Consider the following 24,470-nt stretch of genomic DNA (forward strand, 5'->3'; position numbering starts at 1 on the left):
TCACTTCCTCACTTTCACTACCTCCCACTAAGGTGAGGTAAACTGAATAAGCAGCCTTCTATCCCATTACACTGAAGGGTCTACAACTAGGAGCGAATTAAAGACATGTAATCAGAGGCAGAGAAAAAAAATAATAATACAGACTTTCACAGATTTTATTGTGGCCTACTCTTCACTAGGACATATTGGGGCAACATGACCATCTTCTGTACAGAACTGTTCCCTTCTTTAAAAAGAACTACAACAGCAGAGCAATGAAAATAATGTATAAAAACATGAGAAATTATGTTAACATTTTAACAAAGAAATCAGGAAACCATAATACACAAATGCTTGTGACTGGAAAGGAGGACTGTTATAAATAGCGTGACAATATCAATTGAACTGGACCATAATACTCAAAAGGACTGCTACATGCACAAGCAACAATGAAAAAACCCAACGTGTAATGACTTTCTATTTCTAGTAGCACCATTCATAATTCAATCTTTCCCAAAAGTAATTCCACTATAATTTTTTTTCATGATAACTAAAGTCAACCCTTTCACTGAAGGGATCCTTTTAGTGATTCACATGTTTGGGAAGTATGTTTGTATCCACGCAGTGCAAAAAAAGACAGAAAAAAAACAAAAGTAACAGACTCCTTAATAAACAATACTGATATGCTTTCCCAATCCATCACGTTAGATTTCACTACCTCAGTCACAAATCTCTCACCAGGAGGACACAACTTTGAACTTTTTTTATCCCTTTTTCTTCACAACATTTTGAAAACATCTACAAAACCATTTTCAAATTGGAATTTTCCAACAGCTGATTTCCATCTCCACAACCAATTCAAAAGCACAATCCCCAGGAAACCAACCCGCTCAAGCGTCATTCATACATTTCTTACGAAGAGGATGAAGTCCAAAATGTCAAGAAGGAAACATGTGTCATAGGCCACATCTACATCCTTCATTCCTGCAGGAGTTCCATAGTAAAAAAGCGTTGTGTGCATGTATTTTCTATTTATAAATTAAATTAGATGCTGATATCATAGAAAGTTAATCCTCAATTGGAAACCGAATCCACTTAACCCTCATGTTAGTGAATTTTGTCAAATATATGTCATTTGTGTTAGGTCCTCTTTAAACTGCACGATATCATACAAAACTGTAGTGTTTAAATGTAAGCATGATGACTCACAAACAAGGCAAGAATTGAAGGCAAATGAGTGGAGATGTGCACATCAACAATAAACAGGGCATGTAAAAGAATATGACAAAATATACTCAGGAGAAACAACATTGATGTTGAGCTTTAAAGCCTTACTCATTAAATTACTATTCATGTTACTCTTTTTTTTATGTCTTCTATCTTAAAACCAACAACAATCGCATTTTGCACATTCAGGTGAACTGGTCCCCCCTGCCTCTAATTCAATCAAAACGCCAATTTCGATTGTCACTTTTTGGGTTTAAAGCACGTTGGTTCCGATGCAAGCGGGAGTCATTCAGGCATCCAGCAAAAGTCTCTGTGTGAGCCTGGACCGGCGACTGCATTCAAAACCTCCATGGTGAACACACAGGCAAGATGCAACTTTGTCCAGCAGATACGTATAGCTGTTGTAGTGCATTCTATGCAGCTGGCTTGGACATGTGAAGCATTGGAATATAGCAATATATATTCCAAGAAAAAAGACACTCAGTAAATGTACAGAGTATTTACAGGGAAACGTTCCATACTTTATACATTACTTCTTACTGGACGCTTTCATTGACCTTCAGGGTTTTTTAACTTGTTTTTTTTGATCCCTCACATAATGAATCTCTTTTCTACCTACTGTACATGTCACCAAACCCTCCCTCTTCTCCCTCTCTACATAGCCATAGTGGTGAGGTGCTGATGCCCCAGCAGGCCCTTGCGTCCCCCACTAGTCCCAGGGTGCCCCCCTCCGTTGCCGTGGCCGCAATATTCCTGAAGGTTCTGTCGCAGGGTGACGAGGGCGGAGCCTAGGCAGGCGCGGTTGGGTGCCAGGATGCCCCCCGGCAACTGGATGAGCACCGTGGCGACGCCGGCCATGCCGTCGTCTGTGGGCTCCAGGGTGATGGGCCCCACCTTGAAGGTGGAGTAGGAGAAGCCCATGAGCTGGGAGAGGAAGGGGTCAGAGCGGCAGAAGTGCTGGTAGCCGCTGTGGGAGGACGGGTGGTGGTGGTGGTGGGAGGCAGGGGTGCTGGTGGTGGTGGGGGCGTAGTGGTGGGTGTTCAGGTAGTGCAGGGGCAGGTGCTGCCCGCTGTTGCCCCCCCCGCCCACGGTGAGGTGGTGGTGGTGGTGCGCGACAGGGCCGGAGGCCGGGTCGTTCTTGTAGGACACCACTCCCGTCCTGCCCCTCTGGCCAACCACCACCTTGCCGGTGCGGGCGTGGGCCAAGGACACGGTGCTGCCCCCCACCCCTCCGCCCCCCGTGGAGGGCAGGTAGATGAGCTGGGGCTCGTCGGGCTCCAGGTAAACGGTGAGCTTGGCGAAGGGTCGCGACGCCATCTTGGTCATCTCCTGGATGTGGCGTCTCTGCTCGCGGCGGAAATCCAGGAACTGCTTGACCTTCCAGAGGAGGACGCAGACCGACAAGAAGAGGAAGAAGCAGGAGAAGAAGACGGAGAAGAAGACAAACAGGTCGATGTGGGCCTGGTCCTGCCGGAGGAACAGCAGCCCCTGGGACTCCCCCTGCCTCTCGTCCGTTCCCACCCCCCGCAGGGCCACGTAGAAGCGGCTGGACTTGAGCGAGTGCACCTCGTGGGGGAAGGTGACCACCACGCGGTCGCGGACGCCGCGCACGATCAGCACCGTCTGGGGCTTCCACACCGTGATGTAGGAGATGAGGCCCTCCGCACGCTCCTCCCTCACCACGCGCTCCGGGCCCTTGGCCTGGAGCTGCAGGGGGTTGCCGGGCAGGATGGGGCCCCCCAGGACGGACGAGGAGTTGGCGTAGACTTTCATGGGGGACGGGGGAGAGTCCCTCCCTCCGGCTGCTCCTCCTCGGCCCGCCGTCTCGTCCTCGATCTTGATGACGTGCACGCCCGTTTGCCGGTCCACCTCCACGATGAAGGTGTCGTGGGAGTTGGACACGTAGACTTCCACCTCGCCGAAGGTGACGTCGATGGTGACCCGTATGTCCACGTTGGTGAACTTGGGCTGGGCCGAGAAGTAGACGGTGCGTCCGCGGGGCAGGTTGCGGATGGTGGGATCGTGGAAGCAGCTGGTCTGGGAGGTGGGGTCGAAGCAGGCGTCGCTGTCCACGTTGAGTTGCCGGTAGCACTGGCGGCCGTTCACGGGCGTGCCGTTGAAGGTTTCTTTACACTTGGCGCACTGGGAGGAGCCAGAGATGGAGAGATCGACATAGGACAGAGACAGAGAGAGAGACAGAGAGAGAGAGAGAGAGAGAGAGAGAGAGAGAGAGAGAGAGAGAGAGAGAGAGAGAGAGAGAGAGAGAGGGAGCGATCAAGAACAGACGGGCAGAGCTTAAATAAGGAGTAGAAAATGATACGCTCACACATTGGCAATTTTAGACCCTTTTCAGGAGTGCTCAAGCACCCCTAAATTTAATCTCAGCACCCCTAAAAGTAATAATAATTAAAAAATTACAAATTATTGTTTATTATCATTTGATGCTGGTAGTTCATGAAGAAAGGGACATCCTTAGTTTTTTCATTCATTCAATATTTGGCATAATAATATAATACAATTAATTGTTATCCAGTGAAATTAGGGATTTATTAGCAAGGGGGTTTAGCACTTTTGCAAGGCACTGTATTCATGTCACATTCTCATTGGGGGCTGAGCACGTCTGATCCTAGAATCGCCCCTGCGCTCACATCTACGTTCAGATTAAAGTCAGGTACACGTGACTTCCCCTGCCATACCTGGAGGCGGTAGCAGTCTTTCTTGTCGCTCTGTGAGTTGCTGAGGCAGGCTGCTGTCTCTGTGTTGTTCTGGCAGGGGCAACCTGTGCCGTCGTTCTCATTACACGTGTCCGCGTGGCCGTTACACTGACACCTGCAGGCACGGGGGGGACATGACACCTTTCAGATTCATTCATAACCAACGAAAACGTAAAGACTCTAGGGGGTTTTATATTGGGCAAACAACCAAAACTGGGCCCCTAGATCTAATGACAGATGGGGAATAGATATATATATATATATTCAGATGAACGCCGGCTTGGTTCTGCCGGCTAGGAACTCACTTGTCGCACTTCCCCTGGAGCAGGAAGAAGCCGCTGAGACAGCTCTCACACTTGTCCCCCACGCTGTTGTTCTGACAGCTCACACAGACTGCGCTGTCCTCCGTGGGGCCCTCCGACACCCACTGCAAGATCTGGGAGGGGAGGGGGGGAACACGGAAGGGGGGCGGGGCATGAGAACGAGCAGCGAAGTGTCGCACACGACCCAGACGCAGCGTTTCAGACGGCTTGTCGAAGGCACGAGACAGTCGGGAGGAACCGAAAAGAAAAAACACAAAGAAACACGCCTCTACACGTCTCCTCCACGTGTCACGCGCGTTCTTTACACACGTTCTTTATACATTTACATTTAGTCATTTAGCAGACGCTCTTATCCAGAGCGACTTACAGTAAGTACAGGGACATCTCCCTGAGGCAAGTAGGGTGAAGTGCCTTGCCCAAGGACACAACATTATTTGGCACGGCCAGGAATCGAACCAACAACCTTCTGAACCTTCGCTGCTCGTTCCTGACCCGCGTTCTTTACACATGTTCTTTACACATGTTCTTTACACATGTTCTTTACACATGTTCTTTACACATGTTCTTTACACATGTTCTTTACACATGTTCTTTACACATGTTCTTTACACATGTTCTTTACACATGTTCTTTACACATGTTCTTTACACATGTTCTTTACACATGTTCTTTACACATGTTCTTTACACATGTTCTTTACACATGTTCTTTACACATGTTCTTTACACATGTTCTTTACACATGTTCTTTACACATGTTCTTTACACATGTTCTTTACACATGTTCTTTACACATGTTCTTTACACATGTTCTTTACACATGTTCTTTACACATGTTATGCAGCACACAGGGCAGGGCGTAGACGTGGCGAACACCGGGCTTACTCTGTCAGGGTCGAGCGGGTGGTTGTGGGGGTTCTCCAGTGCCTTCCTGTGCTGGTCCTGGGACAGACACACAGCACTGTTCCCCCGGCAGAACTCCCTGCAGGAGCGACATGTTCCCCCGCCCAGGGCCGAGCCCACGTACAGAGGCTTGCACTTCTCACAGTGGGGGCCCTGAGGGGTGAGGGGGGGGGACACAGCAAAGCAGGGGAGGTCAGCGCATACAACTTAAGAAAAGACAACCTTGTCAGTCTACAGGGCCACTTCACACACACGCAGTAAGGAAATGAATCTGCTAGAAAGTGTTTTCTGTTATTTGTGCGTGTGTGTGTGTGTGTGAGGGGATGGTAATCAGGGAATAACAGTGTAACTCTGTGAGTTGTGCTCCTAAACAAAAAGCCAGACAGAAAGAGAGTGACCGGGAGAAAGAGAGAGAGAGAGAGAGAGTGCTGGGCTCATTCCGACACGTTACCATGGTGTTGTTGTGGCATTCCAGGCACACGTCTGGCCGGGACACGTTGGCACAGTTGCTGTGCTTGTTGCAGCGGCACTGAGAGGAGCAGTTCTCCCCCACGAAGCCAAAGTGACACTGACACACCCCTGGGGACACGCACGAGCCGTTCACACAGCCCTGCGCACACACCGGCTCACACTGGCCCGACACACTGCAACCAGACGGGGGGTGGAAGGGGAAATGGTGAGGGAGGGAGGGAAAAAGGGGATGGAAAGAAAGATCGAGGGAATCAGGAGAGACAAAAATGGATAAGAGAGAGAAAAGTCGGTCAAAGTCATGGAGCAAAACATGTGGTGAGGTGAAGATGTGTGTGTGTGTACCTGCTGAGGAGGTAGCCGTGCTTGCAGGTGCAGTGGTAGCCCTGAGGCATGTCGTGGCAGTCCTGGGTGCTGTTGCAGTCGTGGTGGCCGTTGGCGCACTCGTCCTCCTCGGGGCAGAACAGGAAGGACCAGCTGCTGTTCCTCTGGGGGCACACCCCCTCGCTCACACCTAGGAGGGGCGGGGGGGGGGGGGGGACACATGTTACTTGGAGGGCGTTCCCCTTTCAACGCTTTTGGGCTATCCCGGCTTCCTGTACTGTTCTACGCCTCTGTGTGGTTCAAGGCCCAGTGTTCTCTAAAAGCATCTCTTTTCAGAAGTAATTAGTTGTAAAAAAACAACAAAAAAGTGTAAATTTTGTTCCTGGCGGTACTGGGCGCCTTCGCCCACACTCACCATCCAGCCCTCCCTGCTGGCAGCGGCCCACCCCATTGGCTCCCCTGGCAGCGCACCAGCCACACTGGGGCCTGGCGATGCACTGGGAACACTGGGAGAGCTGGGCACACTGGGGCGAGCAGGAGTCTCCTCTGGACAGCAGGCGTCCGCACTGGCCCGCCTCGCAGCGCAGCGGCACGTAGGACGGACTCATGCACTGGAAGGACGGACGGAGGCGGGATTAGAGACCATGTGACCATCCTGATCAAAGCGATTTGTCTGGGCTTGGGCCCGTGTGGCGTGCGGGGGGAGGGGGACGACGACGACGACGACGCATTACCTGCTGCAGGGCCATGCTCCACACGCAGTGCTGCCAGCCGCCGTCCGAGCCGTTGGAGTTGAGGCAGAGGGTGCAGTTGCGGAGCTGGTCGCAGGGGGTGGGGCAGGGCAGGGGCGGGGACGACTCCACCTGCATGGGGGACACGTTGAGGAGGGCGTAGCTGAAGCACGTCCAGTCGTAGGTGGGGTTCACGCTCAGGATGCGCCTGGTCTCTCCTGGAGGAGGGGGGGGGGGGGAGGGGGTAAGGAGGGAGGGGATACGACACAAAAGGTGTAAGGAAAGAACACACACACACACACGCCCTGACATGGAATGCGAGGCGGTGGTCCAGCCTCTCTCACGCCCCCTCTCACCCGTGCGTTTGAACTGGCGCGTCCACATGCACTTCCCCGAGGCGGTGCACTTGGGGCAGTCGGAGGCGTCGCAGCTGGTCTCCGTGCAGTTGCTGGACAGGAAGATCTCCCGCTGGTTGATCCTGCAGTCGTGCTCCGACGTGCAGCTGACGGAGCTGCTGATGCAGGCGCCCTCCGGACAGTTGGTGCACCACTTGCAGGGCGGGGCCAGCTGTGGAGGACAGGTGACGGGGAGAGAGGGGCATGGGTCAGAAGCGGGGATCAGATCAGTAGATACCAAACTGCCTATCCTACACCTGGTATCATGCTGATGACAGTGGTGCATCAGGGTGTGTCATGTGGAGAGAAGTCCACTCAGCTGTAAGGGTACCACTAAGATATACCACATTACACTGACATTAGACTAGCTGCCTGTGCCTTTTCGTATTTCGATTTTAAGGTTCTCCTTCTGGTTTTTGAACAGGTACAAAGGCTCAGTGCCAAAATATTTCGGTGACTGCATTCAGGATCATGTGCCTAGTGAGGACCCTTCGATCCTCCACCGCTTCTCTTGAATGATTCCGAAACCGTAAGAGAAGCTTCGAGTTGGCTTCCAGCTCCAACACTCACTTTAAACTCGTTTTCAATTTGCCTGCTCTGCCTTTCATTTCTTTTACACTGATAAGTGTTTTGATTATCCATTGTCATTGCTAGTCTCATCTTTCATGTGCTTTTGTTCGTTTATTTTAAACTTCTATATTATTATTGATCTGTTTTGGCTTGGATTTGACTGGATTACTAAGTACGGCACTTTGAGCAGCAATCTGTACGAAAACATGTTTCATAAAAACTTTTGTTGTTGTTCTTCTTATGATTATCATGCACACCAGCAGGCTTTTCTGGCTATTCCGGCACCTCCCCCCCCCCCTTCCTTTTATGCTGGTAAAAGGAAACGGATCTATATAAACCAGTGCGCCCGGTTTAAAGCACACACTGATTGAAGTCCGAAACTAGTTCCATTTCATACTAGCAACAATGGTATGTACCTATTACACACATTACAGAGAGACCTTCTAAACAATTCTGAATGCTGGCCATTTCAGATGTGTGCCTGGTATATGTGCTGACGAGTGTGTGTGTGTGTGTTACCTGGGAGTGGCTAGAGAGGATTCGGGGGTGCCTGGCGAGACACTCGCTGCAGGTCTTCAGCCTGCGACACTGGTCATGGAGGCGGGGCGTGGGGGAGCAGGACGACTGGCCAATGGCACAGCCGGTCCTGAGACGGGGGAGGGGGGAGGAGCCAGAGGAGAGAGAGAGATCAACTAAAGCCAACGTTTCCACACATAACACCCCCCCCCCCCCGAGGCTTACATGGGTGAAATCCCTGTTCTAGGGTGTTCAGGGGGGTCAGGGTGTGTGTGGGTGTTCAGGGGGGTCAGGCTGTCTGGACGCCGTACCTTTCGGCCACATCGGCGGAGGTGCAGCTGCCCCGGCACCACACGCAGCTGCCCGTGGTGCCGTTGCAGGCCTCGGGGGTCAGCAGCAGGGCGCAGGGCTCCGAGGGCACGGTCAGGGTGAGGAGGCGCCCCAGAGTCACCCCGTTGAACCCCCCCGAGAGGAACAGGCGCCCGTCCCACGCCGCCATGGCCAGGGACACAGAGCGGTTGATCGGTTCGCCCACCGCCGATGCTGCCGGAGGGGAGAGAGAGAGCAAGAGAGAGAGGGGAAGGGATGGAAAGAGAGAGGGGGCAAGAGAGAGGGGAAGGAATGGAGAGAGAGGGCAAGGGATGGAGAGAGAGGGGGCAAGAGAGAGAGGGGAAGGGATGGAAAGAGAGAGGGGGCAAGAGAGAGGGGAAGGAATGGAGAGAGAGAGAGGGCAAGGGATGGAAAGAGAGAGAGGGCAAGAGAGAGGGGAAGGAATGGGGAGCGAGAGAGCAAGAGAGAGGGGAAGGGATGGAGAGAACAAGAGAATAGAAAGGAGGGATGGAGAGAGAGAGAGATGGAGAGAGAATGGAGAGAGAGATTTACAAGGTATGAAAGTGAACCTCTTGGATTGGCTCAAAGGATATGCAGCGTGATTGACAGTAGTCTGGACCAGTTACCAGGCTGTATCCAGGTGTTACAGTTGATCTGGTAGAGGGACACAGAGTTGCTGTAGTCCTCGTCCTCGGTCCTCCCGCCCACTACCACCATGGTGTCTTTCATCAGGGCCGCTGTGTGGAAGTAACGGAACATGGGCTGGGGAGAAAGAGTAAGAGAGAGATGGAGAGTAATGGAGAGAGAGAGGACATGAGTTTATGAGTGATTATGAGGAAAGGTTTAGAGATGTTTCATTCAGTACAGGGAAGACCAGGTGAGGCTGAGTGTGTGTGTGAGGTCACCTACCTTACTGCCCTGTGAGGGGACCAGCAGAGACCAGGTGAGGCTGAGTGTGTGTGTGAGGTCACCTACCTTACTGCCCTGTGAGGGGACCAGCAAAGACCAGGTGAGGCTGAGTGTGTGTGTGAGGTCACCTACCTTACTGCCCTGTGAGGGGACCAGCAAAGACCAGGTGAGGCTGAGTGTGTGTGTGAGGTCACCTACCTTACTGCCCTGTGAGGGGACCAGCAGAGACCAGGTGAGGCTGAGTGTGTGTGTGAGGTCACCTACCTTACTGCCCTGTGAGGGGACCAGCAGAGACCAGGTGAGGCTGAGTGTGTGTGTGAGGTCACCTACCTTACTGCCCTGTGAGGGGACCAGCAGAGACCAGGTGAGGCTGAGTGTGTGTGTGAGGTCACCTACCTTACTGCCCTGTGAGGGGACCAGCAAAGACCAGGTGAGGCTGAGTGTGTGTGTGAGGTCACCTACCTTACTGCCCTGTGAGGGGACCAGCAAAGACCAGGTGAGGCTGAGTGTGTGTGTGAGGTCACCTACCTTACTGCCCTGTGAGGGGACCAGCAGAGACCAGGTGAGGCTGAGTGTGTGTGTGAGGTCACCTACCTTACTGCCCTGTGAGGGGACCAGCAGAGACCAGGTGAGGCTGAGTGTGTGTGTGAGGTCACCTACCTTACTGCCCTGTGAGGGGACCAGCAGAGACCAGGTGAGGCTGAGTGTGTGTGTGAGGTCACCTACCTTACTGCCCTGTGAGGGGACCAGCAGAGACCAGGTGAGGTTGGGGTAGTACAGACTGTACAGTTCCCCTGAGGGCTCCACTGTCTCCACGTTGAAGCGGTAGCCTCCGAACACGTACACGGCGTCAGTCTGCTCGTGGTACACCGCCGAGTGGCCGTACAGGCCTGGGGGAGGAGGGGAGGGGGGAGGTTAATGTCAGACTGGGAGAACACCACACCTTGTATTTCTCACACTGAGAAGAGATAACTTGCAAAAACACTAAATGCTGACAGCTAACAAACGCATTCAGCGAGCGAGCTAGCTGCACATGGCTTCCAAGTTTGTCAAAACCCACACAGAGCGCTAAGAGCGCTAACCAGCGTAGCGATGCAGGAAATAAAATCCACCTGCCACGGTGTTGCACGTGTGGACGCCCTATAAGGTTAGGGGGAAATCCTGGCTGTTCAAGCCTCACCTGTAGGGGGCGTTCCGGTGTGGGGGGCGATGGTCCAGTTTCCAGAGTGGGGGTTGAACTCCAGCAGGTGGTGGTTGAAGCCGTTCTCTGGAGAATAACCGCCGATGAGCAGCACAGACGAGTCCCTCCGCACCGTCAGCGAGTGGCCCGCCACTGGGGGCTGCAGCGAGCTCTAGAAGGGAGGAGGAGACAGACCTTGTTAGGGAGTCAGGTGGCTGAGCGGTTAGGGAATCGGGCTAGTAATCTGAAGGTTGCCTGTTCGATTCCCGGCCCTGCAAAATGACGTTGTGTCCTTGGGCAAGGCACTTCACCCTACTTGCCTCGGGGGAATGTCCCTGTACTTACTGTAAGTTGCTTTGGATAAGAGCGTCTGCTAAATGACTCAATGGGAATGAAAAGGTTACAGACAAACCAACGAACTCTGACCTTGTACTGCCTCCACACCAGACTGCTGAGGTTCAGGCTCCACGTGTCATTCGCCACTCCCTTCTGGGTGATCCCGCCCACCACCAGCATGATGTTGTGACTCGGTGAGAGAGGCTCGCGATTGGCCAGCAGGGCGGAGGCGTGGTAATAGCGAGGTCTGGGGGCGGAGCTCTCGTCCACCGAGCTGGTTAACATCTGAGTCCAGCGACGGTCGTTGACCGAGTACCTGAACAACCAATCAGCACGCAGAACAACCAATCAGCACGCCGAACAACCAATCAGCACGCAGAACAACCAATCAGCACGCCGAACAACCAATCAGCACGCAGACACAGGTTGGAGGAAAGACGTTCACCGTACGGCATGTGATGGTTCATGATAAGGCCGTTTCCTGAGGGGCGGGAAAGGTTTAGAGTAGAGCTTTCCTCCCACCTGTAAACGTTTCCCAGGATGCCCTCAGACAGAGAGAGTCCCCCGTACATCCACAGGTTCCCCTGGGGCCCAGACACCAGGGTGTGGCCCATTCTGTGGAGGAACCTGTGGGCCTGGTTCTGTGGAGAGGGGAAGGACAATACTGTAACACACACTAAGGCGGAATAACGCTGTTGCAAGAACCAATCATTTCAGTCTTGATGCCCCCCCTTTTTTTATATTTATATATCTGTAACCATAATAATACATTATCATTATAGCAATTTGATTGAAAGTAGGGGAGTCAGGTGGCTGAGCGGTGAGGGAGTCGGGCTAGTAATCTAAAGGTCGCCAGTTCGATTCCCGGCCAAATGACGTTGTGTCCTTGGGCAAGGCACTTCACCCTACTTGCCTCGGGGGGAATGTCCCTGTACTTACTGTAAGTCGCTCTTTGTCTGCTAAATGACTAAATGTAATGTAAATGTAAGTAAGGTTGGTCAGTGCAGAAGAGATTCTTACCGCCGTGAGCTGTGTGTCCAGTAGAGTTTCCCACACCAGGCTACTGGAGTCCACTGGAGCAGAGCAGTCAGAGCCAGCCCAGCCCTCAGAGCACACGCACACTCCCAGAGACTGAACACAACCACACGCAGCCGTCAACAGCCGTCAACATCGCTCAGGAGATGGGGAAGTACACGGCAAACGTGAACAGACAAGGGACGGGTTTCCCAGATTCGTTAAGAAGCTCTTAACGCTCAGAGCTTCTTAGGAGCGCTCTAGAACGTTCCTAAGAAGCTCTTAGCGTTTATCTGGGAAACCCGGCCAATATCATGAACACACACACAGACAGACACCAACGCACACAGACACACTTGAGTCTCTCTCACCATGTTGCAGGACCCCCGGCCCTCTGCTAGCCCACAGTCCTGGGGGCACAGCAGCCTGTCGCAGTGAGGCCCTCCGTAACCGTGGGGACACTGGCACAGGCCCCCGCGGCACTGGGCCACCCCCTGGCACACCGGCGCCCCCTCCTCCGTCTCCTCCTGGCCCTGGCGGCAGCGACGCACCCAGAAAGAGGCGTTGAAGCCCTGGGGCCGGTCCGATGACACGTTGGCCTCGAAGTAGACAGAGATAACACCTGCAGGGGGAGAAGAGAGGATAGAGAGAAAGGATGGCAAGAAGGGAAAGAGAGAGAGAGGATAGAGAGAGAAGGAGAGAGAGGATAGAGAGAGAGAGGATGGCGAGAAGGAAAGAGAAAGAGAGAGAGGATAGAGAGAGAAGGAGAGAGAGAGACCGAGAGAGAGAGAGAGAGAGAGAGAGAGAGAGAGAGAGAGAGAAAGAAGGGGCGGGGGAATTAGAGAATTAGAAGGCACAACCGGGTTTGTAATCCCAGTAGTGTGATTCTGTGATGTCTTGGGCATCGACAAAATATCAATATATTTGTGTATGAGGGGCAACTGGACAAATGTCTAATGAAAATGTGTAAAGGTTCTTCAGCTGAGCCGATGTTACCCGAGGTGGCCTCCACAGTGGTTGGCTGAGTCCGGGTCGTCCCACAGAAAGCACCAATCAGGTTGTGGTCGGAGTGCACCGCCCCGTTGGCCAGGAATTGAGGCAGGCCGTCAAACACGTAGACATAGGAGCTCTGCGCGCGCGAGAGTCAGCGTGTCAGACAAAGACTCATGGAAATACCCACAGGATTGTGTCCTACCTGTACTCATGGTGTGTGTGTGTGTGTGTGTGTCAGTACTCACACTGCACTGCGTCTGGGAGTCAGGGTGCAGGGTGAGAGCCACAGGGGGACAGAGCTGGCCGGGCAGGCAGGGGGTCAGGGTCTCCGACACGGACAGCACCCACAGGCAGTGGGACAGGCCGCCCCTGCCCCCCACGCCCCCCCGCCACCCCAGAGAGGAGGACACGGGCAGGGGGGAGGAGGAGGAGGAGGACAGCAGCACGGAGCGGCCCTGACACTGACGGAAACAGGTGCCGTTATCACTGAAAGAAGGGGGGGGGGGGGGGGGGGTGGAGAGAGGGGAGAGTGGCAGGTCATGTGTTGACGACATGAAGACCATGAAGACCAGTCCTTCATTACGTATCCAACACAACCGAGCAGTCGGACCCAAACGGCGGCAATAACTGCTTCCTCTTGCTTTTCACATTCCATCAACCAGAAGCCTAACTGTAACCGCAGCACGACTGCAGATTCAGAGTGCATCAGAAGGAGGGCCAACACAGACCGTTCGAGATGCACCCCCACATCCCCTCACCTGGGGTCTCCGTAGTAGCCTGGCAGGCAGGCCTCGCAGTGGGCCCCCTGGGTGTGGTGTGTGCAGTAGCACTGGCCCGTCTGGTTGTGGCAGTAGCCCTGCTGGGGGTCCCCGTGGCCGTTACACTGGCAGGGCACGCAGCCTCCCCCGCTGGCCAGAGCCGAGCCAAAGCTCCCCGGGCGACAGTGCTCACACTGGGGCCCCGTGGTCCAATCTGAGGAGGGGGGCGGGACGGGGTGGGAATGAACAGACCAATAGAGGGCAGGTTGGGATGAGGATGGACCAATCAAAAACAGGGATCAATGTGGATAGATCTGGAATGCTGGCTCTTTTATTTATCTTTTTTTCTTTAAGGAAGGGTCCTGAGCAATACGCCAGCCGGTTTTCGACTTCACGACACCCAATGCCGTCGCTCACCCTGTGAGAGCCCCTTACCCTGGCACTGGTCGCAGATGCCTGGAGCGGTGATGCAGGTGCTGTGGAAGTTACAGCCACAGTCCACGTCACACTCCACCCCGCTCAGCACCAGCGTGGCCGGGTCAGAGGTCCAGCCCAGGGAGCACTCGCACTCGAACCTGGGGCTGCCGCTGCACTGGCCCTCACGACACTCGTTATAGCATCTAGGAGGATGGGGAGATGGGGGGGGGGGAGAGGGGGGAGAGGGTTAGGTTTGTAGGACAGAGGTGAGAGGGAGAGTGACACACAGAAACGGGTAACAAGGGTGTCATTTCAAGCATCAAAACACAGCTACCAGCCCGACCGTGAAACCAGACAAAGAAAGCAACCAGTCAGAGAGAGAGAGGGAAAAAGAGAGAAAGACAGACAGAGACAGAGAGGGGAACAGGAAGAGAAAGACCATTTTCGGGAGCGCTTCCTATATTCCTTTTTCTACCCCGCTTCGGATCCCAGCGTTGTTCCAAATAAACCAAAGGAGATATGAAGGAGCACTCACGTCTGGTTGCAGTGCAGGGTACCGTCTCCAGTGTAGCCCCTCTCGCAGTGGCACTCGTACGAGGTGGGCGTGTTGACGCAGGTGGCAAAGGGGTGGCAGTTGTGGAGGCCCAGCCGGCACTCCTCCACGTCAGGGCAGGTGGGGTAGGACCACACGGCCTCCTGGTCCCCCTCCTCCATGTGCTCCAGCTCCATGTCCATCTCCATGGGCCGCGGGGGGGCCGAGGTCTGGGGCTCGGGGCTGGGAGAGGGGGATGGGAGGAGAGGTTACGGAACGGAGAGGGGGAGGGGGAGGCACGACCTCTTTATCGTCTGCCTCTGCGGCTGGGGTCATGAGAGAGCCGTTTGGGGAGTGTGACTCAGGGAGCGGTGGTGATGTGGTAGGTGCTCTGGGGAGTGTGACTGAGGGAGCGGTGGTGATGTGGTAGGTGTTCTGGGGAGTGTGACTGAGGAGCGGTGGTGATGTGGTAGGTGTTCTGGGGAGTGTGACTGAGGAGCGGTGGTGATGTGGTAGGTGTTCTGCTCTCACCTTGTGGCTCGCACGTCTGCCACGGCGACACTGCAGTTATAGACGGACGCTTCGTCCAAACCCGCCCAGTCCCCTCTCAGGCACCTGGACACGAACAGAAGGATCCAGAAGAGTTAGACGTGACCAGAAAGCAATTCCTCACATCCGCAGATGTGTGTGTGCGTCTGTGTTTGGGGGATCTGTGTGTGGGTGTGTGTAGGTCTGTGTGTGTGCGTCTGTGTTTGTGGGTCTGTGTGTGTGTGTCTGTGTGTGTGTGTGTGTCTGTGTGCGTCTGTGTTTGGGGGATCTGCGTGTGGGTGTGTGTAGGTCTGTGTGTGCGCGTCTGTGTTTGTGGGTCTGTGTGTGTGTGTGTGTCTGTGTGTGTGTGTGTGTCTGTGTGTGTGTGCGTCTGTGTTTGTGGGTCTGTGTGTGAGTCTGAGTGTGTGTGTGTGTGTGCGTCTGTGTTTGTGGGTCTGTGTGTGTGCGTGTCCATTACCTGCCGATGGTGGGGTTGTTGTAGTCCCCACACCAGCCACACTGGAAGGTCTCCAGACAGTCAGTGCAGGTAGCCAGGGCAGAGCACTGCTTACACTGGGGTACAGAGTGGACACTGGAACACAGGACAGGGAAGGAAAACGACAAAGGTAAATGTGCCGGAAAAAGAAACAAGGGTTAAAAAAAAAAAAAAAATAAATAAAAAAAAATATGAAATGTATACCATGCTTAACAAAGTGTTTTTTTTTTACCAGAAGAAACGACTCGACCCTGACAGTAATCTGAGAGCCCAAACTGAGGTATAACAAGGTAGAGAGACCGTGACGGTGTTTTACCTGTCGTACCAGTCCCTGCACTCTCCGTAGGGGTACTTGGTGAGGTAGGCCGCGAAGTAGAAGCAGGCCTGGGCGGACTCACACCAGGCACACTGGCTGGAGTTGGACAGACACTCCCCGCATGTCTTCCTCCTGCACGCGGTGGAGACGGGAGGAGACAAGGAGAACGAGGATGAGGTTTATCAACGTCATCTGTGGTTGTTTGTCATTTCCTTTCTTAACCGTCGGGACGGGAAATGAGGTTGCTGAGAATAGCACTCGCTTTGAAAACAAGCCCTGCGAATGATTGGCACTCACTGGTTGCACACTTTCGGACACACCCCCGGATCTCGAATGGAACCTTCCAGCCTCCCCCGTCGGCTGCATTGGTAGTCAGCCTTCTTGCTTGAGTTGATTTGCCATTCACAGTAAGGGTCCTAGGGTCAAACATCAAGAGGTTCAACCGGTCGCCCTGACCAACACCCTTATAGCCTTTCTTGTACATATAAAGACACTTTATAGGTTGGAAAAAATCCATATAATTAGCTTTTCACAATGTATTCTTCATGTTTTGGCTACTTGCAATGTTTGGGACTATCTCGTTGTTATGATCAGTGACCTATGCTCTTTTGTAAGCTCTCTCTTGGAAGTCGCTTTGGATAAAAGCGTCTGCTAAATGAATAAATGTAAATATAATTGCTCCTCCCCAATGGCGATCTCTACCCTTATTCGGGCAGTAAAAATTGCCTATTTAATCAATTGTATCAAACCTAATCTAACCTAAATCTAATCTTCTCTAGTCGTAAAGGCCAGCAGGCCAGGAGTGGTCTGTGTACCTGGGTGCAGGCGGAGCAGTCCCTGTATTCCTCACACAGGGTGCAGTGCTGCGGTGCCAACAGCAGGTGGTGCTCTCCTTCCCCCGAGTCCTCCGGGCAGAGCTCCAGGTGCAGGCCGGCGCGTGCCAGGCAGCGGGCCAGGGAGGGGCACCAGCCGCAGGACTGGTCCGACAGGCAGGCCAGGCAGGACTGGTACCCCGAGCAGGAGCCGGAGCGGTACGGCTCCAGGAACAGGAAGGAAATCTCCTACAGGGGGATAAAAAAGACAGGTAGTCTACAGAAAACTGATCTCACCGTTTTATTTACAAACTGTTTCCTGTAGGTTTGTTCACTTATATTGTAATAAAACAAGGTTCCCGCTTTTGTAAAAAAAAAAAAAACATACATTTAAATGACAGTTCTACAAAAAGTTTAAAAGTATTAAAATAATTAAAAAAATCTCTCCATATCAAAAAGTATCCGTCAAAAAAAGTTCCAGGGAAGGTTCTGCTGGTACTCACACTGCCCCCGGGTAGAGCAGTCCTGTTCCAGATGAGGGCCATCTCGCTGGTCTGGCCCGAGCCGGAGTTATTCAGGTAGCCCTCGGCCTGGACCAGGTAGTGGTTCCCCCGGGTCAGGTTGGGGAACAGGACACTCCCGTCTGGGCGGGACAGCAGCTTGGTCTCCTTCTCCTGGTGAGCCGCCCAGCGACCCACCACCTCCTTCTGAACACGGAGAGAGAAGAAGAGAGGGAGGGAAAGAGACTTAGAAAAACAAAGAGGAAGAGCTCAGAAATATGACCCCCCAGCCCCCCAAAAGAAACGACATTCATCCACATTTGAACTCGTAACTCTCTGTCTATATTCTCTTTATCTGTTTCCTCCAATCTCCTGTCGGCGTCTCTCTCGCTCACCAGCTGTAAGGAGTTGGGTCCGGAGGCCATGCGAGCCTCGAAGTGGAGCCTCTGGATGCGGGCCGACATGGAGACCGTCTCGGTGGGGGGGGGCGCCGGCGGGGGGGCACCCCACAGCGGGTGGATGAAGCCCCGGAACTGCAGGGTGACGTCCATCTCCGTGGTGGGGCTGAGGATGATGGAGGTGCTGCGGAGGATGGCCACCTGAGGTGGTGGAGGAGGAGGGGGGGAGGGGGTGGAGGGGGGTGGCATAACAGACAGTGAGAGTCAGTAGAGGGTGTGTGTGTGTCTATATGATACGTTGTATGTCCTACAGAACGCATCCAGGTGAAAGAGCGGGCGTGGCAGAGGGGAGGACTCCGTACCTTGTCGGGCTGGGAGTCGTTGCGGGGGTGCTGGAAGGTGAGCAGGTGCAGTCCTGGGACATAGTTGTCGGTGCGACAGAGGTGGAGGGAGGTTAGGAAACGGGTACGCTCTCCCCACCAGCCGTACGCCCCGGAGATCTGGTCCACACGGCACGCACTGCGCTCTGAGAGACCGAGAGGGAGGAGTCAGTACACTGCGCTCTGAGAGACCGAGAGGGAGGAGTCAGTACACTGCGCTCTGAGAGACCGAGAGGGAGGAGTCAGTACACTGCGCTCTGAGAGACCGAGAGGGAGGAGTCAGTACACTGCGCTCTGAGAGACCGAGAGGAAAGAGTGTGTTTTGGGTGTGTTTGGGCGGAGCTAAGAGAGGTGACCTGGCTGCGAGGGGGTTTCTGATTGGAGAGAGAACTCGGGGGTGTGGTCAGGAGGGAGCTCGGACACAAACCTGAACGGAACTGCTCAATCACAGGATGGGGACACACACAAACACACACACACACAGAAGACAGACAGACAGATCGCCTCCCATGTTCGTTCCACCCTAATCATGTCTCATTTAGTCCCTCACGATCCCTCTTTTTCCCCTCCTTGCTTGCTTCCTCCCTCCATGCTGCTCACCTGACACGGGCAGGCAGGACTCGTTCTGGACGCACCAGCCGAAGTCTCCTGGCGTGCGGGGAAGGGACTTGGGCGTTCCGCTGAACACCAAGCAGGACTGGCAGTCGGACAGGAACCGGGCCAGACCCAGGCAGCCCGTACTGCCACACTGGGGGCGGGGGGGGGGGGGGGGGGAGCAGAGGAACACAAAGTTAGACTCTTCGGAGTCACAGTCCAGTTCCGTGAAAGAAAGCAGGGTACTCTTGGCATTACAGGAAAAAGGATAGATACAACATGTCAAAAAGAGGAGGAGAGGGGTGTTACCGGGTCGTTGGGTTGGTACTCCCGACATCGCCCCTCACACCAGCTGCATTCTGGGTTCTTCAAGCACATGCTCTCGTCTGGTGCTTCGGCACACACGGCGTCCTGGACACGGGAAACACGACGTCACACACACACACAGCACTAAGCCTGGACACACTGCAGCCTAAGAAAGTGCTGATTCGTTTTGGTACATTGGCGCAGCTTCCCATCTTCGGCCTCACAGACTTCGGCCCATTTCCATCTGCAATCCGCCCTGTAATAACTTCATAATCACTGCCCCACTCCTCACCCTGTCTCCTGGGTCGCTGCTGACAAACAGCGGAACTTTGTAAGCCACCAGGTCTCCACGGGCAACGCCACTGTAACCCCCGGCAACCAGAAGCACTCTCCCTTCCATCACGGCAGCTACATGGGAGTAGCGCCCCCTCACAGCCTCTCCTCCTATGGAGAGAAGGAGATATATATATAGAAATAAGAGAGAGAGAGAGAGAGAGAGAGAGAGAGAGAGAGAGAGAGAGACAGAGAGACAGAGAGAGAGAGAGAGAGAGAGACAGACATGAGAAAACCACATCTATGTGCTTTGGTCAGAGTGTGTGAGATGGTGTGTGTGTGTGTCGTTGGGACTCACTGTGCACGAGGCTCTCTCCAGAAGACACCCACTGGTGACAGCCCAGGTGGTAGAAGAAGATCTCCTCGTCGTAGCACTTCTCCTCTTGGTAATGGATATGGACGTTCCCACCTGAGAACAGGGAGGGAGAGAGACATCACGGTCACTAGGCTGAACCACACACAGGAAGAGGGGGGGGGGGGGGGCGCCCAATCATCTCAGGTGCGTGTTCATTTAGCGGAACCTTTTCTCCAAAGCAACATACCGAAGGGGAATTGGACCTGCGACTACTTGATCAGCAGTCAAAATCCTCGACCAGTAATCCCCTTTCTCTACCCATAAGCCATGCCTTTAACTCCGGCACGGTGCAGTTTTGCTGTCGTTAACCGCTCTACACTCACCGTAGACCACCATGTAATTGCCGATGACCGTGGCGGAGTGGAAGGCCCTCTCTCTGGGCCCCGTTGCCGGGAAACGGGAGCGAAACGAGGTCCAGAACCTCCGCTCCACGTGAAACTCGTCTGTGGTGTTAACCCGCACACTGAACCTGAGGAAGGGATCGAGGGGTTCAGATGGTAGCAGACACCAGATTAAAAGTTTTCAAAGTCTAAGTCACACATACACACACGTTCAGATGATGGGTAAGCATGTGCACGTCTGAGCACACACACACTCCCCAGACATGTGGACACTTTCACAGCACATGTCCCTCTACGAGCGTGTGTGTGTGTGTGGGAGCGTATACCTGGCCGTGGTGGGCCTGTGGCCCCCGTACACCAGCAGGGTCCTGGAGGGCTGGTGGAACACCATGGAGTGGCCCGCGGTGGCTGGAGGCTTCCCCCCCGTGGCCTGGACCGCCTCCCACAGCCCAGGGGCCTGCAGGCTGAAGCGATACAGGGACGAGGAGAACATGTCCTCCTCGGTGCGCCCTGGGACACGTTGGGGAGAGAGGGCACCGGGTGAGTCATCGCTTTTAGGAGGCGGATGTTTTACAGGGGTGGAGAATCTCCCATAACCCGATGCGACGCGACTGGTCCTACTGTCGGGATGGTGTCGTTTGCGGAGACGCGTGTGACACGAGGTGGACTGGGTCAAGACTGAGCAGGGTACCGTACCTCCGAACACGTAGAGATAATCGTCCACGACGGCTGCCGCGTGGTTGGCAAGTCTCGGGGCCCCAGGGGAATCCGATTGGCCGAGCTGCTTCCAGTCGTCCAGAAGTGGCCGGTAAACCCAGACGTCACTAGCCAGGGCCCCACTAGCGAGCTCGCCCCCGAAGATGACCATTTGACTATTCCACTCTACCGCTGTGTGAGAGTGACGGGCCACCTGGCAAGAGAGGAAGAGAGGAAAGGAGGAAGGGAGGAAGAGAGGAAGGGAGGAAGGAAGGGAGGGAGGAAGGAAAAGACGAAGGGAGGAAGGAAGGGAGGGAGGAAGAGAGGGTGACGTACAATAGGAGAAATTATGAGACGGCCAAAGAGAAGACACAGCAATCAAAAGAAAATTGCCGGATACAGTAAGTGGTTGAAAAATGCGTCAGAGCAAATGTAGTCAATGAAGAGGCGTTGTTTGCAGAGAACATAATCACTATATTTTAGTACAGATCACACATAATATTTTTTGCTGGGAATAAAAGACAGGCACTTACTGGAGAGTGTCCATAGGACCTGTTCTCCCACTGGTTGGAGCTGAAGTTGTATTTCACCAAGTCTCCCAGTGCTCTGTTTAGGTCGAACCCTGAAGCATAGAACATGAGACGTCAAACTAAAGAGCAATATATAGTCACATTGTTATATCATAGTATACTTAAACTAAAAAGAAGAATGGATGGGCGGTGAGACATCCTCAGTGGGTAAAATAATTGGGTGAATGATTCCATAAACAGGTGTGTGAATGACGGAATGAAATATGAACGGCACGACGAATCATGAATGGGTGAATGAAGAAACGCTTCCCGTCTCCTGACCTGCGAACAGGTACATGGCTCCAGTGGAGGACAGGTAGACCCCAGCTGACCCTGTCCTGGCAGGCGTGTACGGGTCGCCCCCGTTTACGTTCCACCACTGCCCCGCCCCGCTGTCATCACGGAGACCGAGCTGACAGCTCTGACCCAGGAAACCCGAGTTGCAGAGGCAGCGCTCTCCTCTCTGAGAGAGATTGACACAAAGAGCGAACAAACAAAGAGATTTAGGTGTGCAGACACACAGAGAACTAAGGGAGTCAGTTGGCTGAGCTGTTAGGGGAATCGGGCTGGTAATCAGATGGTTGCCGGTTCGATTCCTGGCCGTGGTAAATGATGTTGTGTCCTTGGCCAAGGCACTTCACCCTACTTGCCACGGGGGAATGTCCCTGTACTTACTTTAAGTCGCTCTGGATAAGAGCGTCTGCTAAATGACTGAATGTAAATGTAGAACTAGTGACATACTGAAAACGGATTCCAATTCGCCCAGGTCCGCAATTTGTGCCTTCTCACCTTGTCACACGTGCCGTGCAAGACGCAGGCCTGGGGGCAGAGAGGGGTGGTGCAGTCCACTCCTCCCCAGCCCGAGAGGCACTGACACTGGGAGGAAGCTGTGTCGCAGCGCCCCTGGCCCCCACAAGCACCAGGGCACACAGAGAACGTGTAGGTGGCATTGAATCCCAGAAGATTGTAATTAGCGTCGCTGAACAGGTGAAGCAGCATCTGAGAAAATCAGAGGAAAGGTGAGTAGAGGAAGTGCATGGTAGCGTAGTTGACACAGACAGTAAAGAGATAGTGCCCATACCTAGAATTCATGCTAATGAGTAATGTTACCTTGCCAGACTTGGCTTCTATGGGCTGAGGCAGGGTGTTGCCACTCAGACTGGCCAGTAGGGGGCTCTGGTACGAGTCTCCATCGTAGACAAACAGGTAATCGTAGGTGCATTCTGTCTCCATGAAGGTGAAGTTCAGGACAATACGATGGTTGTTGCTGGGGGCTTAATGAGGAAAAAAATATATATATCAGAAATGTCAGTGCATTCAAACTTTTCAGCATGAATCAAACTAATTACACCATACATTACACCATTACATTAACAATCCCTGAACAATCACCATCCGATAGCTGGTTGACAGGGTCCCTACCATGGTCACTAAATCCACATCTCCCCAATGAATACCTTTGATGAGCCATTCGCAGTTTCCGTTAACAGAGTAGTTCCCAGGTCCATCTGTGACATATCCTGGAGGTCCCCTCAACACCTGCCTGTGGCCCTTGCAGTCCCCTGCTCTGCACCCCGGGGCCCAGGCCACAAGCAGCAGTAGCAGGTGGACAGGGAGGTGGGACGCCATCCTCTCCCCCATCCACACCAGGAGGGAGAGAGAGGTGGTGGAGATAAAGGTGTCAATCCCAGTACCTCAATCACTGACTGGGAATCTGTTGTAAAAACACAACAATTATCAATTGAAGACAAACTAAAATAATGACAGATCTAGAGTCATCAATGTGCTAGCCTCATTAATGATCTATGACATGGATGGCCAACTATGCTAGTAACAATTGCAATTATCTGCTAGCAAAACAAGATGTCTACATATGTCAGGAGAGGACTGCTAGGTAGCCCGTTATCACAACCAGATGTGTTTATTACGCGTCATTACTGTAGTAAGTCAGCAAGCTATCTTCAAACTAGCTCAGACTTTGCAGCATCGCATTGCAACAGAACTACAATTTCAGTTGAATGAAGTATTGTTACAGTTGTTAGTGTAACATAAAACTGACTAGATAGCGATTAACATTACGTTGAATTTACTAGATAGCTAGGCTAGCCATCTTGGCTTGTTTTGGAGGTCCCTACCTACCTCAAATAAAATCTAGCAAACCACGTTAGCACTAGCTCTAACATTATATATTGGCACTACTATAACTCAAGTACAGTACCCTCTGACTAAAGAACCAGATTGCTGCCGTTACTTTAGCTAGCCTTGTTCGTTGATTAATTCTAGCTAGCTGTGCTAGCTAAATTTGTGACCATCTACAGTAGTACAAATATTGCCTCTGCCAGGTGTGAGTTGAATAAACATATCCAGGACAGTACTGGCTACTGTATATCGTTAATCAAGAAACCGCTACAGTAGTACAACAGTAATTGAACTACTTAGATTGACTCTGCTGTGTACAGTTTTGATTTGCTGCTGTCACTACTGGTGCTTCTGCAAAGTATATTTGTAAAATCAGAAAGACGATGCTGGCTGCTGCCTGCCCGATGATGCTGATAGCTAGCTAGCTACCACTACTAGATGGTCACTGTCAGCACTCCCTAACCTAGCCAAGAAGACCGTTATAGCTAGCCTAGGTTAGCAACGTTAAACATCGGTGTCTTACCTGCCCCCGTGTCTTCGACTTTGTTCGCTAATATTTTACATTTTCCTTCGCTTGCCAGCTGAACACACCATCAAATAGCGTCGGTTTTCAAGCAGCATAGGAGGAGCTCGACGCCTGGAATCCCTGCCAGCGTTAGCACAAACCAACCATCACAGAGGGGAAGCGTACAGTGGTTTGCTGCTATCCAGTTAGCTAGCTAGCTAGCTAGCTTCGACGTCCAGATGCAAATACGCATTCGACATGGCCGGTTTTGCAGTATAATATTCAAAACAGATGGTATTCAGCAAAGGATTCTGAGTCAGATTGTAAAATCAGTTTTTTCCGTCCACATGGACCACGGTGGAGATCTAAAATTATCGCCTCCCTTCCTGCTGGCTGTTTTGACGAGTGACATATAGTCCGTGGTTGCCAAAACAAAAGGTCCATAACAGTAGGTATACCTTTGTGCTGGGCAGCACTAAACCCCACATCTCAGCATTGCCCTCCGGCGGAGATCTTGACAATGATTCTTGATTTTTACGTGACGAAACTGCCTGGCCAATGCTTGCTTATGAAATCACAACAGT

At 53.0% G+C, this 24,470-nt stretch overlaps 1 protein-coding gene across 2 annotated transcripts; it reads right to left on the minus strand.

Annotated features, from left to right (window-relative positions):
• Positions 1–141: 141 nt before the first annotated feature.
• On the minus strand, positions 142–24,390 carry megf8 (multiple EGF-like-domains 8). Of its 2 annotated transcripts, none has more exons than XM_047040191.1 (44): positions 23,905–24,390; positions 22,700–22,956; positions 22,353–22,516; positions 22,032–22,241; positions 21,525–21,705; positions 21,207–21,295; positions 20,674–20,887; positions 20,304–20,487; positions 19,960–20,105; positions 19,580–19,690; positions 19,241–19,392; positions 18,952–19,053; positions 18,649–18,796; positions 18,031–18,194; positions 17,666–17,869; positions 17,274–17,477; positions 16,774–17,019; positions 16,256–16,374; positions 15,959–16,090; positions 15,625–15,738; positions 15,150–15,233; positions 14,622–14,861; positions 14,105–14,289; positions 13,670–13,883; positions 13,157–13,397; positions 12,915–13,047; positions 12,290–12,540; positions 11,925–12,035; positions 11,427–11,545; positions 10,995–11,220; positions 10,569–10,740; positions 9,389–10,278; positions 9,106–9,241; positions 8,461–8,692; positions 8,153–8,279; positions 7,025–7,235; positions 6,672–6,886; positions 6,353–6,548; positions 5,959–6,127; positions 5,597–5,789; positions 5,128–5,298; positions 4,226–4,356; positions 3,903–4,035; positions 142–3,348 (listed from the first exon to the last, which is right to left on the minus strand). In XM_047040191.1, exons 2-44 carry the CDS (start codon positions 22,881–22,883, stop codon positions 1,861–1,863), a joined length of 9,336 nt encoding a protein of 3,111 aa, XP_046896147.1. In that variant the 5' UTR covers positions 22,884–22,956; positions 23,905–24,390; the 3' UTR covers positions 142–1,860. The 2 variants fall into 2 exon arrangements, with proteins under 2 accessions (XP_046896147.1, XP_046896156.1); XM_047040200.1 differs by having other exon boundaries at positions 10,115–10,278; positions 23,905–24,389.
• Positions 24,391–24,470: the final 80 nt, after the last annotated feature.

Source organism: Hypomesus transpacificus, chromosome 2 (genome assembly GCF_021917145.1).
Source record: "Hypomesus transpacificus isolate Combined female chromosome 2, fHypTra1, whole genome shotgun sequence".
NCBI lineage: Eukaryota > Metazoa > Chordata > Actinopteri > Osmeriformes > Osmeridae > Hypomesus > Hypomesus transpacificus.